Genomic DNA, 19,723 nt, shown 5'->3' with positions numbered 1-19,723 from the left:
CCCGTCTTGGGGGCCCTTTTTGCCCCTCTCCATTAAACAGGAGACCCTGCCAAAATGATTGAAAGGCGCTCGATGAAAGCTCCGAGCAAAGTATCAAAAGAAAAAAATATATATTAAAAAACAAAAAATGGGTTATGTTTTAAATGTTGCATGATGTAAAAACACGTCGTAACCAGGGTGTTGTTTTTTTCTAAATGTTATGGATCGATGGATCTATAATTAAACAAACCTGCGAACGGATGACACACTGTTTGATTTTGACTGTACGTTATTATTATTATTCTTTTTTTTTTTTTTTGAGACTATATAATTTTCCATGAAAAAAATGAGGGGAAGGGAATTATGATATACAATCCGAGAGGCCAACAAAAAAAAATTATTTTTTTTTGGGAGGAACATGTAAGAGTTTGTGCACAATTTTTTTTTTTTTCGGGCAGCTGCTGTTGATGTAAACACCCCTTTTATTCGATGCGCGTAATACATGACGGGTTGTGAGGGTTAGAAATATTTTTTTTTTTAACATCCTAAGGTTGCAATCCGAATAAAAAAAAAAAATAGTTGGTGCGTGGGGGGTGGAATTTCTGTTTCCCCCCCTTTATAAAATGTACGGGCATTATATTCATATATATATATATATATATAAAGGCTTACATGTCGGAGAGAGAGAGCTGGATTCATCATCATGGGAATAAAAAAAAAAAAATAAAGAGTGAGGGATCTAGGGCGCGGCATGATGGGCAGGCCTTCAACTTCCACCTCTGTGGAACGGCTAGATCTCGAGGCGAGGGTATATAAAAAAAAAAGCGGTTTCAATCAACCCCTAAGATCGAGAGGGTGTGCAAGCCTTGCTTTTTTTTTTATCCATCTATTGCGTAACCCCCCTCTTTTCCATTCTCAAAAAGGGGGGGAGAAGCATTTATTTTTTTTTTTACCAGATCAAAAAAAAAAAAAAAAAAAAAATGAATAGCCCGAGGGGGTGCTCTTCTTTGTATTTACCACCAGGCCGAATGTGTGTGTGTGTATAGCTGGATTTCGTAGATTTCCTCATCAATGAGTATATTGTCAGATTGGAATAATGATGATAAAAAAAAAATCCTTTGATTTTTTTTTTTTTTTTCATGTGGCCCATCGCATTTATTTTATGTATACGAGGATTGGACGAGACTGATAACCCCCTTCTTTTTTTTTTTTTTTCGTTCCAGAAAAAAATCCCATCTCTGTTTTATTGTACACAGTTGTGTGTTATGTACATTTAAAGCATAGACGCGCATGCACGTCAGAGTACGTGCGAAGTGTATCTCTGTTCTTTGTAGGGTCTATATACTCACTCATCACGTGTGTTATTAGGATGAAAACACACATCTGCCCGTCCCCGCATTTAAAAAACTATGGTCAACTGATGTGTGATGTAAGCAAAGCTCATCGTCTATAGGCTGAAGAATCAAAACCTCTTACTTTGACGCTGGCTATTGAAATAACGGCCATCAATCGGATCGAAGAAATCGCGCGGAATGTGTGTGTGTGGCTAGAAAAAGGCGATATCGAAGTCAAACGTTTATTTCTTTTGTCCCGAAAATGATTCATAGGGTGCGATCTCGTTCATCATCATCTGACGTCAATGCTCCGCAAAACGGCCATCTTTTTTTTTTTTTATGTCGAAATTTCAAAAATATTTCTGGGAATGTAGGCTGAATTTCAATTCGACATTTATAATAAATGAATGCGCAGTGCGTGCGGCTGTTGCCTTTCTGAGAAAAACGCGCGGGGACAATGGGATCGATACGATCTGGCCACTAGATGGATGCAACTTTGTTTTCATTTTTTTTTTTGTAAGGGGAATGTGGGTTGGCCTTTGTTGTAATTTTTGCCGCATCCCGTGATCTGTTAATTTAAGTGGCGATTTTTATTGATGTTGTGGTATAATGTAAGTTGTTGTTGAAATATGTTGAATATTGTCCTTTTGCACCTTTGCGCTATGACGTACTGGCGCGCCAACTCTTTTGACCGTTATACCGTATATCTCAAAAATGTCTAATTTCACGTAAAATACGAATCAATTTCAAGTGGTTTGTTAAGTTGCAGACGAGAAAAAATTATAGGCAACAATTAAAGGTAAAAGAAATTACATGCCAAGTCGAGTCATTAGATTAACAGAGCGTAACAATAACAAAAGCTCAGAGTCTTGAGGTTTTCTAACAATTTTTTTTGTGTGTAGGGATGGTCTTTGAAAATGAATTTTCCCCTGGCTTGTGTATTTATTGTCGAACTTTTTTTTTTTTAAAGACTGCATCCAAGGCCGACCATTAGTCAGCGAAATAGGCGCTTCTATTCAATAGTTAATGAACGAAATGCCCTCTTGCGTTGAACGCGCTATAAGAAATTTGAATCTTCTTTTTTTTTTTTAAGTTTTATTTTATATCTTTTTCTATTCAAGAAGTTTCTTGTTTCCCCTTCAATCGGCCGACGTGAGTCGCTCAAGTGCAAAAAAAGAATTTTTCAGGAGGGATAGAAAGAAAGAAAATGGTTTCATTGGAAACAGATCCCCCTGAATTTTTTGAACTGAAAAAATGGGGAAAAAGAAATTAAGAAAATGGAAGGGCATCATTTTCTTTTTTGGACCGTGACTCGTATTCAACTTGAATTCATCAAAGTATTATTTCTTTTTTCTTCTTTTTAACCAGTTCACAAGATGAAAAAAAGCGGATGATATTCTTTTGAAATTCAAATTAATAATATCTGCGGTTTTTCTCCTTCCTTTTTCTTTTCCTCAGGAAAAAATTGGGTACGCTCTTTATTACCACCAGGACACACACACACATCGAATCTATAAAAAAAAAATAAAAAATAAAGGAATTTCATCATTGGAAATCCGATTTTTTCTTTCTATATGCCTCTGAAATTACATCGAGCCAATGGCCGTTATTTCAATCGCGCTACCATTTTTTTTTTCCTATCATATCAGCTTAACGGTGTGAAACACACGTAACAGTGTAACGCACTGTTCAGGTATAATCAGCCCGATGCTATGGCAATGTATATCTCATACACAAAAAAATACAAATACCTCCGTATGTATAAAAAAAAAAAAAAAAAAAGATCTGATGGAACGTGAGAAAAAAGGGGGACGCGCATTTTTTTGTGTCCAGTTCTTTATTTTTTTACGTCACACTGGAACATACCCCCCATTCCAAAAAAAAAAAAAACAAGAGGTGAATTTTTTTTTTTTTTGTATAGGCGCGCAAAACTCGGGAAGTTTCATTTTTTTTTTTTTAAGGGAAACGCCGAATGTGACGTGGGAAACTCCCTCGGCTCTTCCTCCGCAATGACGGGAAAGAAAAAAAAAAAACGAACCCCCCGTACTTTTTTTCTATGCCGGATCATTTTCTTTGATGCGGGACGTACAATAGAATAGGCTCTCTCTACCCCACACATACAAATAAAAAAAAAAAAAATAGAGAGAGACAGAGAGGCATTGAAAAAAAATCTAACGATAACTTGGAATCGAAACTTATACATTTTTTTTTTTACCCACCCTTGAGAGGAGGGGCATTCCCGGATACGATTCTTCTTGATTACCAAATCTTATAGACACGACAGGCCTAGCCAAAGAGGATTCTCGGGAATACGAGGGGGGGGGGGGGAAGCGACTCGTTTTCTTTGAAAAGAAAAAAGGGTCCTCTTATAAAAAAAAAAAGACGAGTCGACCACTGATAGGGGTCATATTTTTTTATATTAGGGACATTTTTATCAAATAAAAAAGAAAATCAAGTAGCTGGTATTCATTTTCAAGCGGCGGTATCGTATTTTGTATTAATTATTAATTTTGTTTGTTTTTTTTTTTTGTCGTCTTTCTCACAGTTGTATGAATGTGTTTTGTTTTACAGTTTCCGTAATAGAGATAGACATTGAGGAGATGGGGGAAGGGGAGTATAACAATAGGGATTATTAGGTGCATTTGACAAACCACATTTTTTTTACTTTTTTTCCTATCCAGATAGTATACAATGAGTTTGAATTCAATCAAATTTTACCCTTGCTAATAGTGACCACACAAACACCGTTCCCTCGCTGTCGAAGATGCCTACCGCCAAACGTTCCCTATTGAGCACGTTATTTCTTTTCAGGCATTAAAAAAAACAACAACGTGGAAACAAAAACAAAAAGGAATGGATAAGAAATAAGTGAATAATAATAATGAAAAATTTTAAGGCGATCGGAAATTATCATTATTTTTTTTTTCGCCATAGAGGGGGGAAACACAAAAAGGAAGAAACGTGCATCGCCTTTTCCCTTCCTTTTTTGTATGGACCCTGCCAATGCCATCTAGCGGCCGAAGTTCCAACCCACGTAAAGACGGTACATAAACAACAACAATGCACGACGCTCTCCATAGTTCTTACGAATTTGACTCGTTATTTTCTAGGTCAGACGCTCCGTCGGCGGGAATTTTCAGGGGATCAACAGCCTCGGTCAGAGGTGGCGCGCTGTCGGCAGTGGTGAGGACGGCAGCTTCGTCTTCCACGGCGACGATGCCCTCGCCCTTTTCGACATTGACCGCGTCGAGGGACGGGTCCGATAGGGCAGTTTCATTTACAGCCGGTGTACCGTTCGTATTGGCGAGCTCGGTCATTCGACCCGGCTGGTTGCCCACGCTGACCGTCGGCAAAGATGCGGCCGGTTCACTGACCGGAACGTCCGCCGCCTTCGTCTCCGGGCGCAGGGCCTGAGATTCCATTTCAAATTTCCAGCGTAAGTATTCTTCCTTGTAGGCTGCCAATGGGATGACAAAGACGGAAATGTCGTCGATAGTGGCCGATTTACCGTCAGCCGTTCGCCAACTACGCTCGTTCAGTTTACCCCGAGAGCTCATTACCAGATCCTGCGCAGCCGAAGTGAAGCGGTATCGATACCTTGCACTGTCCTCGATGGGGAACTGCTCCAAACTGCGCTGGACCGTTTCGGCAACGCGTTCGTTGCTCGTCACGTCCCACAGACCGTCGGTGCCCATCACCAACACATCCGTCTCGTAAATGGCTTCCTTTTCGATGTCCACAATGCGAACCTGAACACAAGTGCAATTTTAAAAAGGGGTCAGCTGAGATTCTAAAGACAAGAAAGATATAAAAAGAAAATAACCTCTGGTTGTGACGAAAGGAAAGGCTTGATGAGGATATTGGAATTAGGGGCACGTAAATCGTGGTCGCCGAAGCCTCGCGTTACTCCGATGGTGGCAAGGACTCGGCTACGTTTGCCTTCTCCGTATACGACTGGAAACTTGAGGTCTTCTGGTGTAACTGTCTTGTAAGCCCAGCCGGTCATGTGTGGTTCGCGGTACAGTAACCGCTGACCGATATCCCGTCGATTCGGACGCCGGGAAAAATCCAGCGCCGTGTACTCACCACCAAGTAACTCTGGCTGCAATGCGGCCAATTTGCGGATTCTCTGACGTTCCGTTTCAGGAGTGAAGTCGTTAGATAATGGAAAAGCTTTCCGACCACGGCAGAGAACGGCTCTCGAGTCTCCGGCATTGGACACAAATAGTTTGCCACAGATGAAAAGCGAAACTACTACCGTACATCCGCCCGTCACGCGATATGTGAATCGGTCTTCAGCGATCAAGTTGTCCTAATGAAGGAAAAGGGAAAGAGGGATCAGGTTGAAGAGCGATATCTGCAAGAACTTATGGGGGATGCTACGAAGTGTTACCATTTCGTGGAACGTCGCTTCCAATGCTCCTACAATGAAACTTTCCACGCTAATCTCTCTTTCGGGAAACCACAGAACTTGATTGCGCCCATTCTGGACACACTCGCCTGTGTCCGTAGGAGGTAGCAAATGATGAATCACATCCATTAATTTATCCTGTGAAAAACAAAGACGGGAAGATTAGATGTGAGGTTCTTTTCCCTGTTAAAGCTATTTGGGCTGGCAAGATGTTTACGTGAATAATGCAATGAAGTTCGTTGGATGCAGAAATTGCAGCACCAGTTCCTGCATGCCCATCAAAAAGAGCAAAATAAACATAAGGTATCCTTTGCCTTGGTGGTCTCTGTGTAGTGGAATCTTTCTCTGGTGTTGAGGGAGGTGTGTGAAATTCAGTAGTTTCAGCTGAGTGACCGTTGTCGGAATGTCTTCTTTCCAGGTAGCCCACATGGATTCTTGCCTGGTCTTCATTCCTTAAGGACTTGCCGGCATTGACAGCCCTGTTGTAAAGAGTGACACGAAAGGGAAAATTAGAAAAAAAAAAATAGTTCTATACAAACATATTGTATTGTTTAAACTGACTCTGCATAACCAGAATTCCAGGGGATTTTCGTAATGTCTCTTGGAACAATGATGGGTCTGATAGCGTGATCTCCAGCCACCTGGATCTCATCTTCACCGTTGAGCTGCAGGAAGTGTGGTCTGGAGTACGGAAATTTTAAGGGTAATTTTGGTTCACCATTAGGACCTATATCATTATTTTTGTCTGGTGACGTTGTGTCCAAATTATTCACCACGGAGAAGAATGCGTTTTTAAACTTGTTGAGCATGGCCGTGACGATGCGTGCAACGAGAAACGGACGGTAGTGGAAGAGGTGCGACAAAGACGATGTAAAAAGTTCCACCGACATCAACAAAACACCGTCTCAGGCGGTGAAAACAAGACAATCACAGTGTTAACAAAAAATAACCCTGTAAATGGCAGTCAAGAAACAATAAATAATTCGTGGCACAGCTGAACAATTAATGAGAAATAACACATCAGCATTTAGCAGACGCCTGGTAGACCTGTTATGTATACAAATTTCACAGATGGCTCTGTTGTCGCCTTGTCATCGTACCGCCGATTTGTTTAGCAAAGAACTTCCGTTCTTCTCCATGAATTTTAATTGAAAAAAAAAAACTTTTGCCATGTTCATTATATTTATTATAACCTACTGGTACCCTTATGAATATCACTCGAACTGCCTACAGCCTTTGAACTGGAAGACAATGAAATTTAATTCGAACCTGGAATAGTAATTGCAAACTGCACGATAGTTCACTTGAAATCAACGATTACACATATGGCATTCGATCACAGAGAGCTGTCCTTTTCTATAGTAACCCAAAACATTTTTTCGACAATAAGGAAACAGCAAAGAATATTATTCAGAAAGAACGCAATCGACGAAAAACACACGAGGTATCCCTAAATCAGGATTCGAAACGGCATACGTGAAATTTTTGAAACCATGGCAAGCGGCACCAAATTCTCCATTTTTTCTCATTGCAACAACAGCTCCTTCAAATCGAGGGTAATAGTGTGCTATTCGTTTCAATGAGTATGCCGCGGCAGTGCTCGGAGTCATGCCGCTTCGCATGTGTTCAACAGCAGCAAGGCTTGGTAAGAATCGCATCAAGACATCGCCATCTCCGGTGGCAGCAGCACCTCCAATCTCTTGGTCCACGTAAGATCCCGAACCTATAATGGGGGCGTCACCCACACGTCCTGGGATTTTATGTCTTGCACCGTTAGTGGATGTTCCACTAGCCATTTTCCCATCCACATCAATTGCTACCATTCCTATGGTGTCATGGCTTTTTCTAGATTCTAAATAGCAAACATCAATGTTATCTAGCTTACGCATTGACTGTTAATAGTTTATACCATCTTTTGTGCCGAATTCCGTTTCCTTTTGCACTTCATAGGGCGTATATGGCCCACAGTTCCTTTCTGGAATAGGCAGTACATTCTAAAGCAGGTAAACTGTATGTCATTCCTAGCTCAGTTTATTTAAAAAATTGTTAATTACCATCCAAAAATTAGGCTGGCAATGTTTACTCTTCCACTCATCCCAAATTTCATTTGATTCATTAGTTGTCAAGTTTTCATGGGGAAGCCCATATCTACAGCAAACTTAGTTGCACCTTCACCAACTAGAAGTGTGTGTTCTGTATGTTCCATAACTTTCCTTGCAACACTGATGGCACTCTTGATATTCTTCATACTAGCCACAGCTCCACAGCGATGTGTTGGCCTACACAAATAAAAAAAGCAAATGTATTAAACATTGTATAAGAAAGATGTTTGTTTCATACCCATCCATTATCATGGCATCTAAGGTTGTTTCTCCATTTTCATCCGGGCTTCCACCATATCCAACAGTGCCATCACATTGTTCATTCTCACAAACAGTACAGCCCCTTTCAATAGCATCTAGAGCAGATTCTCCATTCTCAAAAAGGACCTCCCATGCTACTCATAAGAACAGTGAGCATACGTTTCTACCTTAGTAAAAGATAATACCTCTTTTTGTAGCATTGGTGAACGCCCATGTATTGATAACGGCAGGAAGCATACTTTTTGTCGAAGACCATTGCTGTTCCTGCAAAAGAAAATTCTCTTTTCCAACTTCATCATTCATAGCTTTAATTACAAATTGCACTCCGGGAGAACTATGGACATGTAGGAAGAAGGTAGCCAACCCAATAATAACCCCAACTAACATTATACTGATTTTGATATTTGTCTAACACAAAATTACTAATATGCTCGTCTGCTTATATTTACTTCGTGACAACAAGCAAATCGCATAACAGACGTTGGCGCCACTAGTTCTACCCGGAAAAAACGATGTGAACTTGTGGCGTCATTCAGTATCGTATTCGTATTTCGCGTGGCATGGTCGCATGAACTCTTATGTAGTAGGACAGCCGAATGATGGTCATTGGCTTACTTTCAATTACAGAGTGAACTTTTTTCACGAAAAGTCTTGAAGCAGAATAGTATACATATCGCAAATTTAGCAGTAAAGTCGTTAACCTGGAATGAAACTTGAAACCTTGCTCAGTTTTGGTCAAAACGGTTAACCCTTGGTCAAATTCTGAAACATGTCCCAATTTACAGAACTTTGAAAACATTCAAAGGCCATATAGCCTTTGCATTTTGCAATTTTTGATCAAAACTCGACTATGACTAAAAACACCTGACCCTTACTCAGAATTGAATAAGTATCACGGAAAGCAGGTCTGTTTTGAAGTGTGATGTGTATTTTCGACAGTAGGACGGTTGAAATGAGAATCTTGAACACATGCTCAATTTCAACTCATAACATGAAAACTGATGGGCTTACATTAAATGTGACCTGAAATTCGAAATTCTCGTTCAATTTTGATCAATATGGTTAAGTTTGGTCAAATTGTAAGACATGTCCAAATTTACTGAAATTTGCAAAACAGTAAAGGCTATAGCCTTTGCACTTTTGTGATTTTTAGTCAAATCCCAACTTTGGCTAAAAAAAAAAACCTATTTTCTATTCAAAATTGAACAAGGATCATGAATATCAGGTTCTTTATTAAGTTAGACTTGTAGTTCAGGCTGTAGAACATTCGAAATGGAATTCTAGAAACTGAAACATGTTCAAATTCTACTCATAAATTGAAAACAGATTACCTTAAGCTAAATCTGAACTGAAATTCGAATGTCGCGTTAAATTTCAATCTAACTAACTTAGATGTCTTAAATTCAGAAACACGTCTCGATGTAAAGTTCTAGGAAAACCACAACGACTCCATGGACTGCAACGAATACTGAAAGGTGAGTCTAAAATAATTCGCTAAATTGGTAACCTTTCTTCTTAACGTGTATCTCGTTCGTTTAGGATGTATCATTTTTCTGTTGATGGAAGCTAAACGTTTGCCTGAAAAAGCACGTATTCGGTACGATATGTACCAAATATAAGCAGTGGAAACGTAATTAGACTCATTTATCCCTCCGAGAGCAAAACGAAAGTTCGACAATGAAAGTAATGGTAAAACTTAATAGTTGCAAACATTATGGTTTTTGTAATTAATTCTTCTTTCCATTTTCTGCTTTAAGGGTAGTGAAATTCTTCGTAGCTGTGCATTTTTTTTGGTTTTTTCTGCATTCCTGTCCATTGCATTTGGCCAATTGACAACTCAAACAAGTAGAACTACTGTAACCACAATGCCAGTTGGAACCACATCCAGCACAGGTATATTTTATCCCTAGTACTGTTTATCTCATATAATGAGTTTCTTTAGGTAATAGTGTGTTTCTAATTTTGTTTTTCAAAAATTGTTTTATTAAAACCCCAATACAGGAATACAGTCAAGTACCTCTACTCAAACATCAACTACAACGAGAGGAACGACACCGTTAAATGCTTCTACTCAGTCATCGACTACTACGAGAACAACATCACCGTCCAATATCTCTACCCAGACATCAACTACTACGAGAGCAACTTCATCGTCAAATGCTTCTACCCAGGCATTAACTACTACGGTACCAACTCCATCGTCAAATGCCTCTACCCAGGCATCAACTACTACGGTACCAACTTCATCGTCAAATGCCTCTACCCAGGCATCAACTACTACAAGATCAATGACAACATCAAATGTCTCTACTCAAGCTTCAGCTATTACGAATTCAACGCGACCCTCAAATGCCTCTACTCAGGCATCAGCTATCACAAGTTCAACGCCATCCTCAAATGCCTCTACCCAGGCATCAACTACTACGAGTCCAACTCCACCGTCAAATGGCCCTACCTCGGCATCAGCTATTACAAGTTCAACGCCATCCTCAAATGCCTCTACTCAAGCATCAACTACTACGAGTCCAACTCCACCGTCAAATGCCTCTACCCAGACATCAACTACTACGAGACCAATGCTAACGTCTAATGTTTCTACTCAAGCTTCACTTATTACGAATCCAACGCTATCCTCAAGCGCCTCTGCTCAGGGAGCAGCTATTACGGATTCCACGCCATCCACAATTGCCTCTACTCAGGCAGCAGCTATTACGGAAGCAGCACAAAACATGGAAACCAAAATTACGACCCTGGAAACCACTATAGATGCCGGTAAACTATTTGATATATATTTTTTTTTTGTCGAGTATAGATGCGTATTTGATGAATACGTAAATTTTTCTGTCAAGCTAGCCTTTCTTGCTTATGAATTTCTCGTTCTTTTTGATACTACAGGAGCTCTAGGAGTAACCCTTTGATACTTGATACTTCTGGAGCTCCTGTATCCATCGTCAATTCTTCTTTCTGTTAACAGTTTAAGTGGTAGTAAAATGATAGCCGTGCATGTTTTCTTGTTTTTTCTGCTTTTCTATCCGCAGCGTTAGGCGAATTGTCCACCCAACCAGTTACTGTAAACTTGATGCCAGATGATAGCATAGCGAAAACAGGTATATTTTATCCACGGTAGCTGTGTGTTTCATGTTTCTCCACTCACTAGTTCACTCAGAATTTATTTATTGAATTTTTAATCTTCCAAAAACTTAATGCAGAAATACTGACAACTCTTCAGGAATCAACTGTTACGGAAACAACGGCAAGCACGGAAACTAAAGTTACTATTTTGGAAACAACACCTGATGCCAGTGAGCTCCTTCAAATTCTTATTTCCCCGGTGCAGTTTTGCACTTGGTGAATTTTTACATTTTTCTGTTAAGGTATAAGCTTAATGAATGTCCCTTTCTTCCTGATACCCAAGGCCCTGTAGCAACAAGCGTTAATCCGACAACTAGTGCAGATCTCCCAGGAATCTCAGGTATCAATCACCAAATCATTTTTCTATGTACTGTTTAAAGGGTGGTGCCTATCTATTCGCTGCGTCCTGCGAATTTTCCACCAAATGGCGTATTATGAACTTGATGGCAGTTCAATGTAGCTGTGTATTATATTTGACATTATGAATTTCTTTAGTTCATCGTTAATCCCTCAATACTTTAAAAAGAATCTCATTAAATTTACAATGCAGACATACCGGTGAATGCCTATACTCAGGCCGCAGCTATTACGGAATCAACGACAAACATGGAAACCAAAAATATGATCACGGAAACAACTATAGATGCAGGTAAATTTATAACACATTATTATTTTTTTCCCCTTGTGTTTAGCCGTGAAGTATACCAGGAATAGTAACGAGGGTACCCTTTGCACGGAAGAGCTTGAGCTCCGCATGTTGAGCTCCATAGATGGCGTTTCGGCTGCTCAGTATCATGCGCCAGTACGCTCCGTCATTTGACACGTTTAATGGTTAACAAGATCTAAATTACTAGAACACTCGGGCACGCCAATACTGTCAAATACCGGAGCGTACTGGCAATTTTCAGCTTAAAAATGCGTAGCTCAAGTTGTTTTCCAGGCGGTACTACTGATATACTTCATGGTTCAGCTTTGCACTTGTTGAATATTCACATTTTCCCGTTAAGATAACCTTTCCACCTAATGAATTTCTCATTCCTCTGGATAGCTACCACAGACGATTTTGGAATAATCGATGTTACGACAACCAGCGCAGATCCTAAAGAAATCTCAGGTATTAGTCACCTACTCTCTTTTCTATTCACTGTTTAATGAGTAGTGAAATCCTTCATGTTGCCATGCATCCTCTGTTTTGTTTTTCCAATTTTCTGTCCGCTACGTTCGGCGAATTTTAGTTGCCAGTAGAAAACATTTCGAAATCACGTTTTTTTATCCACAGTATCTGCGCATTTCAGTGAATTTGTTTTGTTTTTTTCTTTAAAATCTGATTGACAGGATTACCCTCAAGCGCTTATGCTCAGGCATTAACAATGACGGAAGCAACACCAAACATGGAAAACAAACTTCCTACCACGGAAGCAACACCAAACATGGAAAACAAACTTTCTACCACGGAAAACACCGAACATGGAAAACAAACTTCCTACCACAGAAGAAACACCAAACATGGAAAACAAACGTCCTACCACGGAAGCAACTCCAGATGACGGTGAGCTCCTTAATAATCTTTTTTTTTTCCCCGAGTGTAGTTTTGCATTTGGGTTGAACATTTACATTTTCCTCCAAGGCATGAGACTAATGAATTCCTCCTTCCTCTTGATACCACAGGGGCTTTAGGATTAACCAATAATCCGACAGCTAATGCAGGTCTTCCAGGAAGCTCAGGTATCAGTGCAGTACCGCCATTCTTTTTCGTTTTCAACCTTGCCACCATGATTGCTCGTGGCATGTTACGAAGGATGCATTTGTTTCTCTGATACTCTTTTCCGAAGGTCCGTCAAAAGGAAAGGAAAAAATCTCTATAATCCGATAGAGATTTGCCTAAAATAGTTTTAGCCCAGTGATAATCGACTGTTTTTTTTATCTGATAAGGAATTCAAATTTCCCATTTCATCATTTACATTGCTAATCATCATAGTCATTTGATCCATTTGGTGACTTACACTAAACTAACTCTAATTGAACTTTGTTTTAGGTAGCGAACTAGTATCACAAGAAGACATTAAGGTTTTTACCAACACTGTAAGTTGATGATGCGTTTATTAATTTTTACCGTTTGATTTGATTTTAAATTTAATTGTTTTTTTTAAATGTCATGTAGATAAAGAAACAACTAGAAGCAGTCGAAGAAAAAATAGAAAAAGTGGCATCAAGGCTTAATGGCGAGCAACAACGATACTCTAAAACAGTGGTAACTCTGTTTGCCTTTTTAATTATATTGGCCTTTTTATTTAATGGTGAAAAAAAAATGCCGTTGACGATGTAACTTTACCTTTGCAATTCAGGCAAAAGTTGCTTTTTTTGCTCAAAGAAACAGCAGCTTTGACCAACATGATACCATACAGCCGTACCTCATAAATCGATTAAATGATGGGCATGCCTTTAACCCAGCATCGGGAATATTCACAGTTCCAATGAACGGAATCTACCATTTCTACTTTACCGGTTGAGGCTGAAAATTTTTGTTATTTTCTCTTACATTTAGGCTACAATTGAATGTCAAGTGACGAAGCTGGATGAGCCTTTCTTCCAATAATTCCGAGTCTTTTAACATTTAGCGTTGAAGGCCAGTGCGCATATTTCGGGGACAAGCATCATCACTGTTCGACTCTGGATTAACAAAAATCAGAAAGAAAAAACTCCACAAATGTTAACCGAAGGGCATATCAACTCCAACGACAATTATGGATGGTTCCCCGTCAATCTACAGGCTACAGTTAAGCTCCAAGAAAAGGACACTGTTGAGGTGGAATTACTCGTCGGATCTATTCATGAAAGTGGAAATCTCGAACATCTTTTAACTAGTTTTGGTGGCTTCCTTCTAAGCCCTGAAATTATGTAGCAAGCCGTAGGAGGGGTCAATGAAGAGATTTGAAGAAGAAATTTGAATTTGAAATCAGAAAAGTAAAATTGCAACCTAATCGTGGAAGGATTCCGACAACACCATCGTGAATCGTGATAGAAAAATGATTTGCACCCTAATACGTCCGTGCTTCCGATACCAATCGGGAGACTGCACGTGAAATTTTATACTTGCTTCTCGTACAATCATATTTCGGACGAAATAATTTTAGATCACATTTAATACTAATAAAAATGAATGAAGTAGAAAAGAATACAGTATGACATCGCTTGCTCGTTACCTACGTTATGAGAAACCTCTAGACGTATGAAGTTAATGCGACGAAGTTTAATATTCGTCGCAAGCTGTGTGAGACGGGTCAAAGCTCATGTAATCATGAAAAAACAGCAAGACAACAACAACAAAGCAAACAATCACATTTGAAGGCATGCTACTGTTGCTGTTCGCTTGGCACGAAAAAGGAATAATTAGATAACAACATAGACACTGAATGACAGCCGTGATTACGGCACATGTACATCAGTCTATCAAGGACAAACTACAGAGATTAAACAGTCTCCAAGCGCAAATGAGTCGCTTTTGTCATCAGTCCGCCGCGTGGATTTAGCCAATCTACGCCGCGCTAAGCCCTGCTTCTTGTTCCTGGAGTTTTTCTGACATTCAACAGCAAAAGTTAAGCATTTTTCAACTTTAATTGGATACACAGTTCATAAGAATGACGGAAAATTCATCCACAAACTCCATTTGCGACGAAGATGATTCCACAAAGAGTCAGCAAAATGATTGCAAAACACAGCAAGAAGAAACCTTTAACTACGACGACATTTTGGAACATCTTGGTCAATTAGGACAGTATCAACTGCGCACATTTTTATGGCTGTGCATACCCGCATTCTTCCCGGGTATGGTGGTGATGTCCTACACGTTCACGGGCGCAGTTCCTGTTTACAGGTGAATAAGTTTCATTAAATCTTTGTCTTTTATTCGAGGCTGTAACGTGTAGCGCTTGCCCAGATGTTTTATAGAGGGTTGTGATGCTGACTATAGCGTTTCGTCTGAGCCCAACAACGTCTATACGCCTTGGCTGAACAATACTATTCCATGGACAGAAGATAATACCCCAGATCAATGTAAACGTTACAATTACACCTGGACGAATTTAGAAGAATGCCAGCAACCTGACGCCCCGACTGACCCATCAATGATTGTGGGATGTGACCACTGGGTTTATGATACATCATTATTCCAATCAACTATCGTCACGGAGGTTTGCGTACCATATATACTGTATAATTACTTTAAACAAAATTATTGAAATTGTTAAATTACAGTTCGATTTGACCTGCGAAAACGAATGGAAAGAAACTCTGGCCGGCTCAGTTTACATGTTCGGAATGCTAGTGGGCGCAGCAACACTTGGAAACATAGCCGATAGGTATACGTATAGCTTTCTTGCAGAGTTACAAATCAGTAGGTGTAGTATCCTACCTGTTGAATCTTATCCTAATTGAAATAATATTGTTTTAGAATTGGCCGCAAGTTGGCGTTTTCTGTGAATGTTGTTGTTCTTGCCACTCTAACCACTGGTTTGGCATTTTCTCCGAACTTCGCAACATTCTGCGTGTTGCGATTTTTGTGCGGCGTCACGGCAATAGGTCATTTTCTCATACTCTTTGTATGGGGTAAGTTGATTTGTAATTTTGAAACTATTTGTTATAGCATGAAGTATACCTGGAGTAGTAACCAGGGTAGCCTTTCGCACGGAATAGCTTGAGGTCCGCATGTTAAGCTCCATAGATGGCGTTGCAGCTGTTCGGTCCAATTCGCTAGCACGCTCCGGTATTTAACACAATTCGCCAGCACGCTCCGGTATTTAGAATAATTCGCCAGCACGCTCAGTATTTAGAACGTGGCATCACGTTCACAACGGCCAACGAATTAAGAAGATCTCAATTTACCATAGTACTCTGGCGGGTCCAAACTGTCAAATACCGGAACAACACTAACAGTTTGTACGGAATGCTATGCCATCTATGGAGCTTAACATGCGTTGCTACAGTTGTTTTGCCGGCGTTACCACTCTTGGTATACTTGATGGCTATATTAAACAACGATGAATTTATTACTCATTCTACCAATGACAAAAACTTAAAACCAAAACGTTTTCCGGTAACGATGAGTCAGGTGTGGAAGCTGTTGGCAAGAAATATCGTGTAATGTGCGGTTTCATATACCAGTGCGTTTTTACCGTCGGATGCGCAGTTCTTGGTCTGGTGGCCTATTACATCCGTGATTGGAAAAATCTGCAACTCGTCATCAGTGTTCCAATGTTTGCCCTCGTCTCCCTTTATTGGTAAGTACTTCGATTACACGTGTTTTATAGCAAGTTGTTGCTGATTCGTATGATTCTCTGAAATGAAAAAGGGTCGTCCCTGAATCGATCCGTTGGCTAATCACGAAGAAGCGGTACTCGGAAGCCCGTATCCTCATCCTCCAGGCGGCGAAAATGAATAAGAAAAGCGTTCCAGATCACTTAATCTTTGTTGGAAAAGCAAAAAGCGACAATGTACGTACAAACTTCATACAGCACAGCAAAAATACGACACAATCATACCTGCGAATATTTTAACAGGCAGATGGCCGGGATCACGAAGGGGAACCCATTTCCAGCAGCAATTCAAAGGGAGAAAGCATTCGAGATGTCTTTCGTTCCAAAATTCTCTGGAAGAGATTCGCGATCATGTTCTTTGCTTGGTAAGTATCGCGTTTCTGTATCAATTTACAACGATTTAATTGTGATGGTTAAACTTACAGGATAGCTGCCGTTATGGGGTATTACGGGATTACATTTTCAGCGACGAACTTATCGGACGATTTCTTCCTCAATTACGAACTAGCAATGCAAGTATACAATTTGTATGCAGCTCCCTGATATCTTATCATTTCAATTGATTACCCACAGGGCTGTGGAAATCCCAGCCTATATTAGCGGTATCTTTCTCATGGACAAACTTGGGCGAAGACCTACGCTCAGCGGAGGTTTAATTGCCAGTGGCATAGCTTGTTTGATAACAGGACTTGTTCCTGAAGGTGTGAATCACAGCTTTTGTTTTTCAATGGACAAACTAGTTTGAATAATTGCTTGACTGTCATAAAGATCCTCCAGCAATCAGGATCACATTCTCCATGCTTGGAAAACTGTTCATATCGTGCGTGATGGCAACGGTCTATTCATATACGTCAGATCTGTTCCCTACGTCAGCTAGAAGTGCTGCAGTAGGACTCTGTTCGACATGTGGTCGCATTGGTGGGATATTAGCACCTATTATAGCTACCGCTGTAAGCAAATTACGAAAATATCACGTAATTGGAGATTTCATGAATTCATGGCTTCCACACAGGGAAGGAAAATCGATCCAGCACTGCCTTTCATAGTATTTGCCGGTGTCAACTTGAGTGTAGGACTCCTCTGTCTTCTTTTACCTGAAACTAACAAAACAACTCTACCGAACACAGTTAAGGAAGCCGAGGAAATGGAAAAGTAAGCGAGTTTTGTTGTTAGTTGTGTTTATTTATTTTTTTTATCTACTCCCAGTTGTAAAATGTTATTAATGTTATTTTATGCACATGTGGTCTTACACGAATGCTAGGTATACATTATCGTGTATGCGGCGGAGCAAGAATCGGATGGAAGAACCAAAAGGAACAATCGATCATTCAAACATTTTCCAGTGTGATCAAACACTTAAAAAGTAAAATGCAGTTAGGTTAAAAACGAAAATGAAATAAATGCATTTTTCGAAATCAGCGTTAAATTTTGCATTATAATAGGGGATTTTGATCAAATTCCGGAAGATTTCCACTTTTGCCGATTTTGAAAAATAAGGCCGACGACAAAATAAGCCCGACTTTTATGGCAATCCGTTTTACCCAAGAAAAAAAAAAATATCGGCCTTTTTTTCCGTTTCGGAAGGAACATAATTTCCCGTGGACGGCGCTGCAAGTTCACCAGCCTCTAGCGGCTAAAATTAAAACTATTTTTTGACATGTGATTCTCATTGTTGACTTTGTTGTTACGTTGAAAGCGTCTATTTGAGTTTACTTGATCGGAATAGCTTGTTGTTTTTACCTCCACCCCTATTAGTGATGTGCAAATTTTACGCTGCTTCGTTACCAACACAAAGTGTAAGCTGTTGGGCATAGAACAAGGTAATATTAACGTACTTTAGCAAAACCAGGTCTCATGTTGTATCATTCTGGATTAAGCCATTGTTACAAGCGTGGTAGCATTCATTTCTCAATGCAACAAAATATTCACAGTCTGTAACAGAAGATTTTTTTATTGAAATAAACCTTTAAAGCTTTGAAGTGGTATACAGGTTGTATCTTAAAATTGAACTTTAAGAACTTTGAAAGGCCATGTTATGTTAATTTACTATAGTTTACGTTTGAAACTACGCAGATCTTTTGTAACTTGTAAAGGAGAACATAGTTCATTTTTTAAATTTTCGAAATTTTAACTTTCAAGATAACTTCCGGTTTGAAAATGCCTAATAACTCACTATCTATTGGTCTGAATGAAAAAAAAACCACATTTTCGTAATCCTCGTGAAATTTGGGGTCGAATCCATGTGTCAGTAGAAAATACCCGAAAATCGTCAAAAATCGCAAATTTCCCTGAACTATAGTTCAGGAAAAATCGCGATTTTGGCCAAATTGGACTTTTCGCCAAAAACAGGTCAAAATAGGTCAGACACACCTTAAATTTCACGAGGATCACGAAAATCATATTCGTTTTGTTGTTGGCCCAGTATTTCTGGAGATATAGGCTACTTCCGGTCACTTCCGGTAATTTTTTTTTTTCAACTTGGCAAAAAGTATTAAATGAACATTAATATTCCAAACATCCTAAGCATTTTGATCATAAACGAAATGAGGTAGCGGCTTTTTTCGTGTTTGTTTTGTTATTTCACTATTGGTTGATAACGCGGGTTGCATATACTTATAACACTACTTCGTTAACAGAAACTACTAGCATTATGTATCACACTAATGGGAAGGTATACCTGATAAGTATAGATCATAGCATGAAGATATACCTCGTGCTATTATTATAACCTTATCATGCACGCCCATCTGATGTACAGTCAGGATTAAAAAGAAGACTTTTTCTTATTTTACGTTACGCTGTATCATACTAGCACGATACGGGAATGTCATCATAATAATAGCTCTGAGGTAGAGCGTCTGACTACGGGAATCGAAAGTCAAGAGTTCGAGTCGCGTCTGGATCCTCTGTGCCTGAGAATTGAGGTATGGTTCCCACTGTAGACAATATTTCTTTGTACAAAAAATGAATCACACTATTGTATTTATAGGTGACATTCCGAGACGGAAATATTAAATTGCGTTGGGACGCACAACAATATTATTACAAGTGCAAATAGGTCTCCTTTAAAAGACATGGAAAAATAGTTACCTAATTTACAAGACTCATGGCTCTATGGTTGAGCATCGGCGTCGCACGCCAGAAATCAAGGGTTCAATCCCCTAAAGAGTCAAAATGAAATAAAATAAATAT

The 19,723-nt window shown here is 39.5% G+C and overlaps 4 protein-coding genes across 4 annotated transcripts; 2 read left to right on the top strand and 2 right to left on the bottom strand.

The window, feature by feature from the left end:
• Positions 1 to 3,821: 3,821 nt before the first annotated feature.
• On the bottom strand, positions 3,822 to 6,785 carry LOC130685832 (protein phosphatase 1H-like). Its single transcript, XM_057509115.2, has 6 exons — positions 6,286 to 6,785; positions 5,942 to 6,203; positions 5,707 to 5,862; positions 5,137 to 5,625; positions 4,401 to 5,062; positions 3,822 to 4,116 (listed from the first exon to the last, which is right to left on the bottom strand). Exons 1-6 carry the CDS (start codon positions 6,612 to 6,614, stop codon positions 4,017 to 4,019), a joined length of 1,998 nt encoding a protein of 665 aa, XP_057365098.1. The 5' UTR covers positions 6,615 to 6,785; the 3' UTR covers positions 3,822 to 4,016.
• A 167-nt stretch (positions 6,786 to 6,952) lies between these two features.
• Positions 6,953 to 8,530, bottom strand: LOC130685851 (N(4)-(Beta-N-acetylglucosaminyl)-L-asparaginase-like). Its single transcript, XM_057509137.2, is given in 6 exon segments — positions 6,953 to 7,576; positions 7,634 to 7,718; positions 7,779 to 7,861; positions 7,864 to 8,003; positions 8,065 to 8,221; positions 8,273 to 8,530. Coding segments are annotated over 6 exon segments (1,113 nt in total). The 5' UTR covers positions 8,475 to 8,530; the 3' UTR covers positions 6,953 to 7,130.
• A 1,320-nt stretch (positions 8,531 to 9,850) lies between these two features.
• Positions 9,851 to 13,403, top strand: LOC130685841 (mucin-2-like). The gene is made up of 11 exons (XM_057509128.2): positions 9,851 to 9,980; positions 10,089 to 10,859; positions 11,126 to 11,194; positions 11,297 to 11,389; positions 11,503 to 11,559; positions 11,770 to 11,868; positions 12,268 to 12,333; positions 12,555 to 12,768; positions 12,888 to 12,944; positions 13,255 to 13,301; positions 13,381 to 13,403. The coding sequence occupies exons 1-8, from the start codon at positions 9,953 to 9,955 to the stop codon at positions 12,764 to 12,766; spliced, it is 1,395 nt and encodes a 464-aa protein (XP_057365111.2). The 5' UTR covers positions 9,851 to 9,952; the 3' UTR covers positions 12,767 to 12,768; positions 12,888 to 12,944; positions 13,255 to 13,301; positions 13,381 to 13,403.
• A 1,350-nt stretch (positions 13,404 to 14,753) lies between these two features.
• LOC130685834 (organic cation transporter protein-like) lies at positions 14,754 to 17,998 on the top strand. Its single transcript, XM_057509117.2, has 13 exons — positions 14,754 to 15,093; positions 15,157 to 15,409; positions 15,474 to 15,577; positions 15,670 to 15,824; positions 16,327 to 16,495; positions 16,567 to 16,708; positions 16,775 to 16,896; positions 16,957 to 17,043; positions 17,105 to 17,232; positions 17,300 to 17,481; positions 17,544 to 17,683; positions 17,793 to 17,894; positions 17,974 to 17,998. Exons 1-13 carry the CDS (start codon positions 14,858 to 14,860, stop codon positions 17,981 to 17,983), a joined length of 1,830 nt encoding a protein of 609 aa, XP_057365100.1. The 5' UTR covers positions 14,754 to 14,857; the 3' UTR covers positions 17,984 to 17,998.
• Positions 17,999 to 19,723: the final 1,725 nt, after the last annotated feature.

This window comes from Daphnia carinata, chromosome 2, assembly GCF_022539665.2.
Source record: "Daphnia carinata strain CSIRO-1 chromosome 2, CSIRO_AGI_Dcar_HiC_V3, whole genome shotgun sequence".
Classification (NCBI taxonomy): Eukaryota; Metazoa; Arthropoda; class Branchiopoda; order Diplostraca; family Daphniidae; genus Daphnia; species Daphnia carinata.
This window is presented reverse-complemented; position numbering and strand designations above follow the sequence as displayed.

Coding starts and splice junctions, on each gene's coding strand:
- LOC130685832 (XM_057509115.2), bottom strand. CDS start 6,614: ATGTCGGTGGAACTTTTTACATCGTCTTTGTCGCACCTCTTCCACTAC. Junction 5,863..5,941: donor AACTTCATTGCATTATTCAC/GTAAACATCTTG, acceptor TGTTTTTCACAG/GATAAATTAATGGATGTGAT. Junction 5,626..5,706: donor AAGCGACGTTCCACGAAATG/GTAACACTTCGT, acceptor TTCCTTCATTAG/GACAACTTGATCGCTGAAGA.
- LOC130685841 (XM_057509128.2), top strand. CDS start 9,953: ATGCCAGTTGGAACCACATCCAGCACAG. Junction 9,981..10,088: donor TGGAACCACATCCAGCACAG/GTATATTTTATC, acceptor ACCCCAATACAG/GAATACAGTCAAGTACCTCT. Junction 11,390..11,502: donor GGAAACAACACCTGATGCCA/GTGAGCTCCTTC, acceptor CTGATACCCAAG/GCCCTGTAGCAACAAGCGTT.
- LOC130685834 (XM_057509117.2), top strand. CDS start 14,858: ATGACGGAAAATTCATCCACAAACTCCATTTGCGACGAAGATGATTCC. Junction 15,578..15,669: donor CTTGGAAACATAGCCGATAG/GTATACGTATAG, acceptor ATATTGTTTTAG/AATTGGCCGCAAGTTGGCGT. Junction 17,233..17,299: donor AACAGGACTTGTTCCTGAAG/GTGTGAATCACA, acceptor ACTGTCATAAAG/ATCCTCCAGCAATCAGGATC.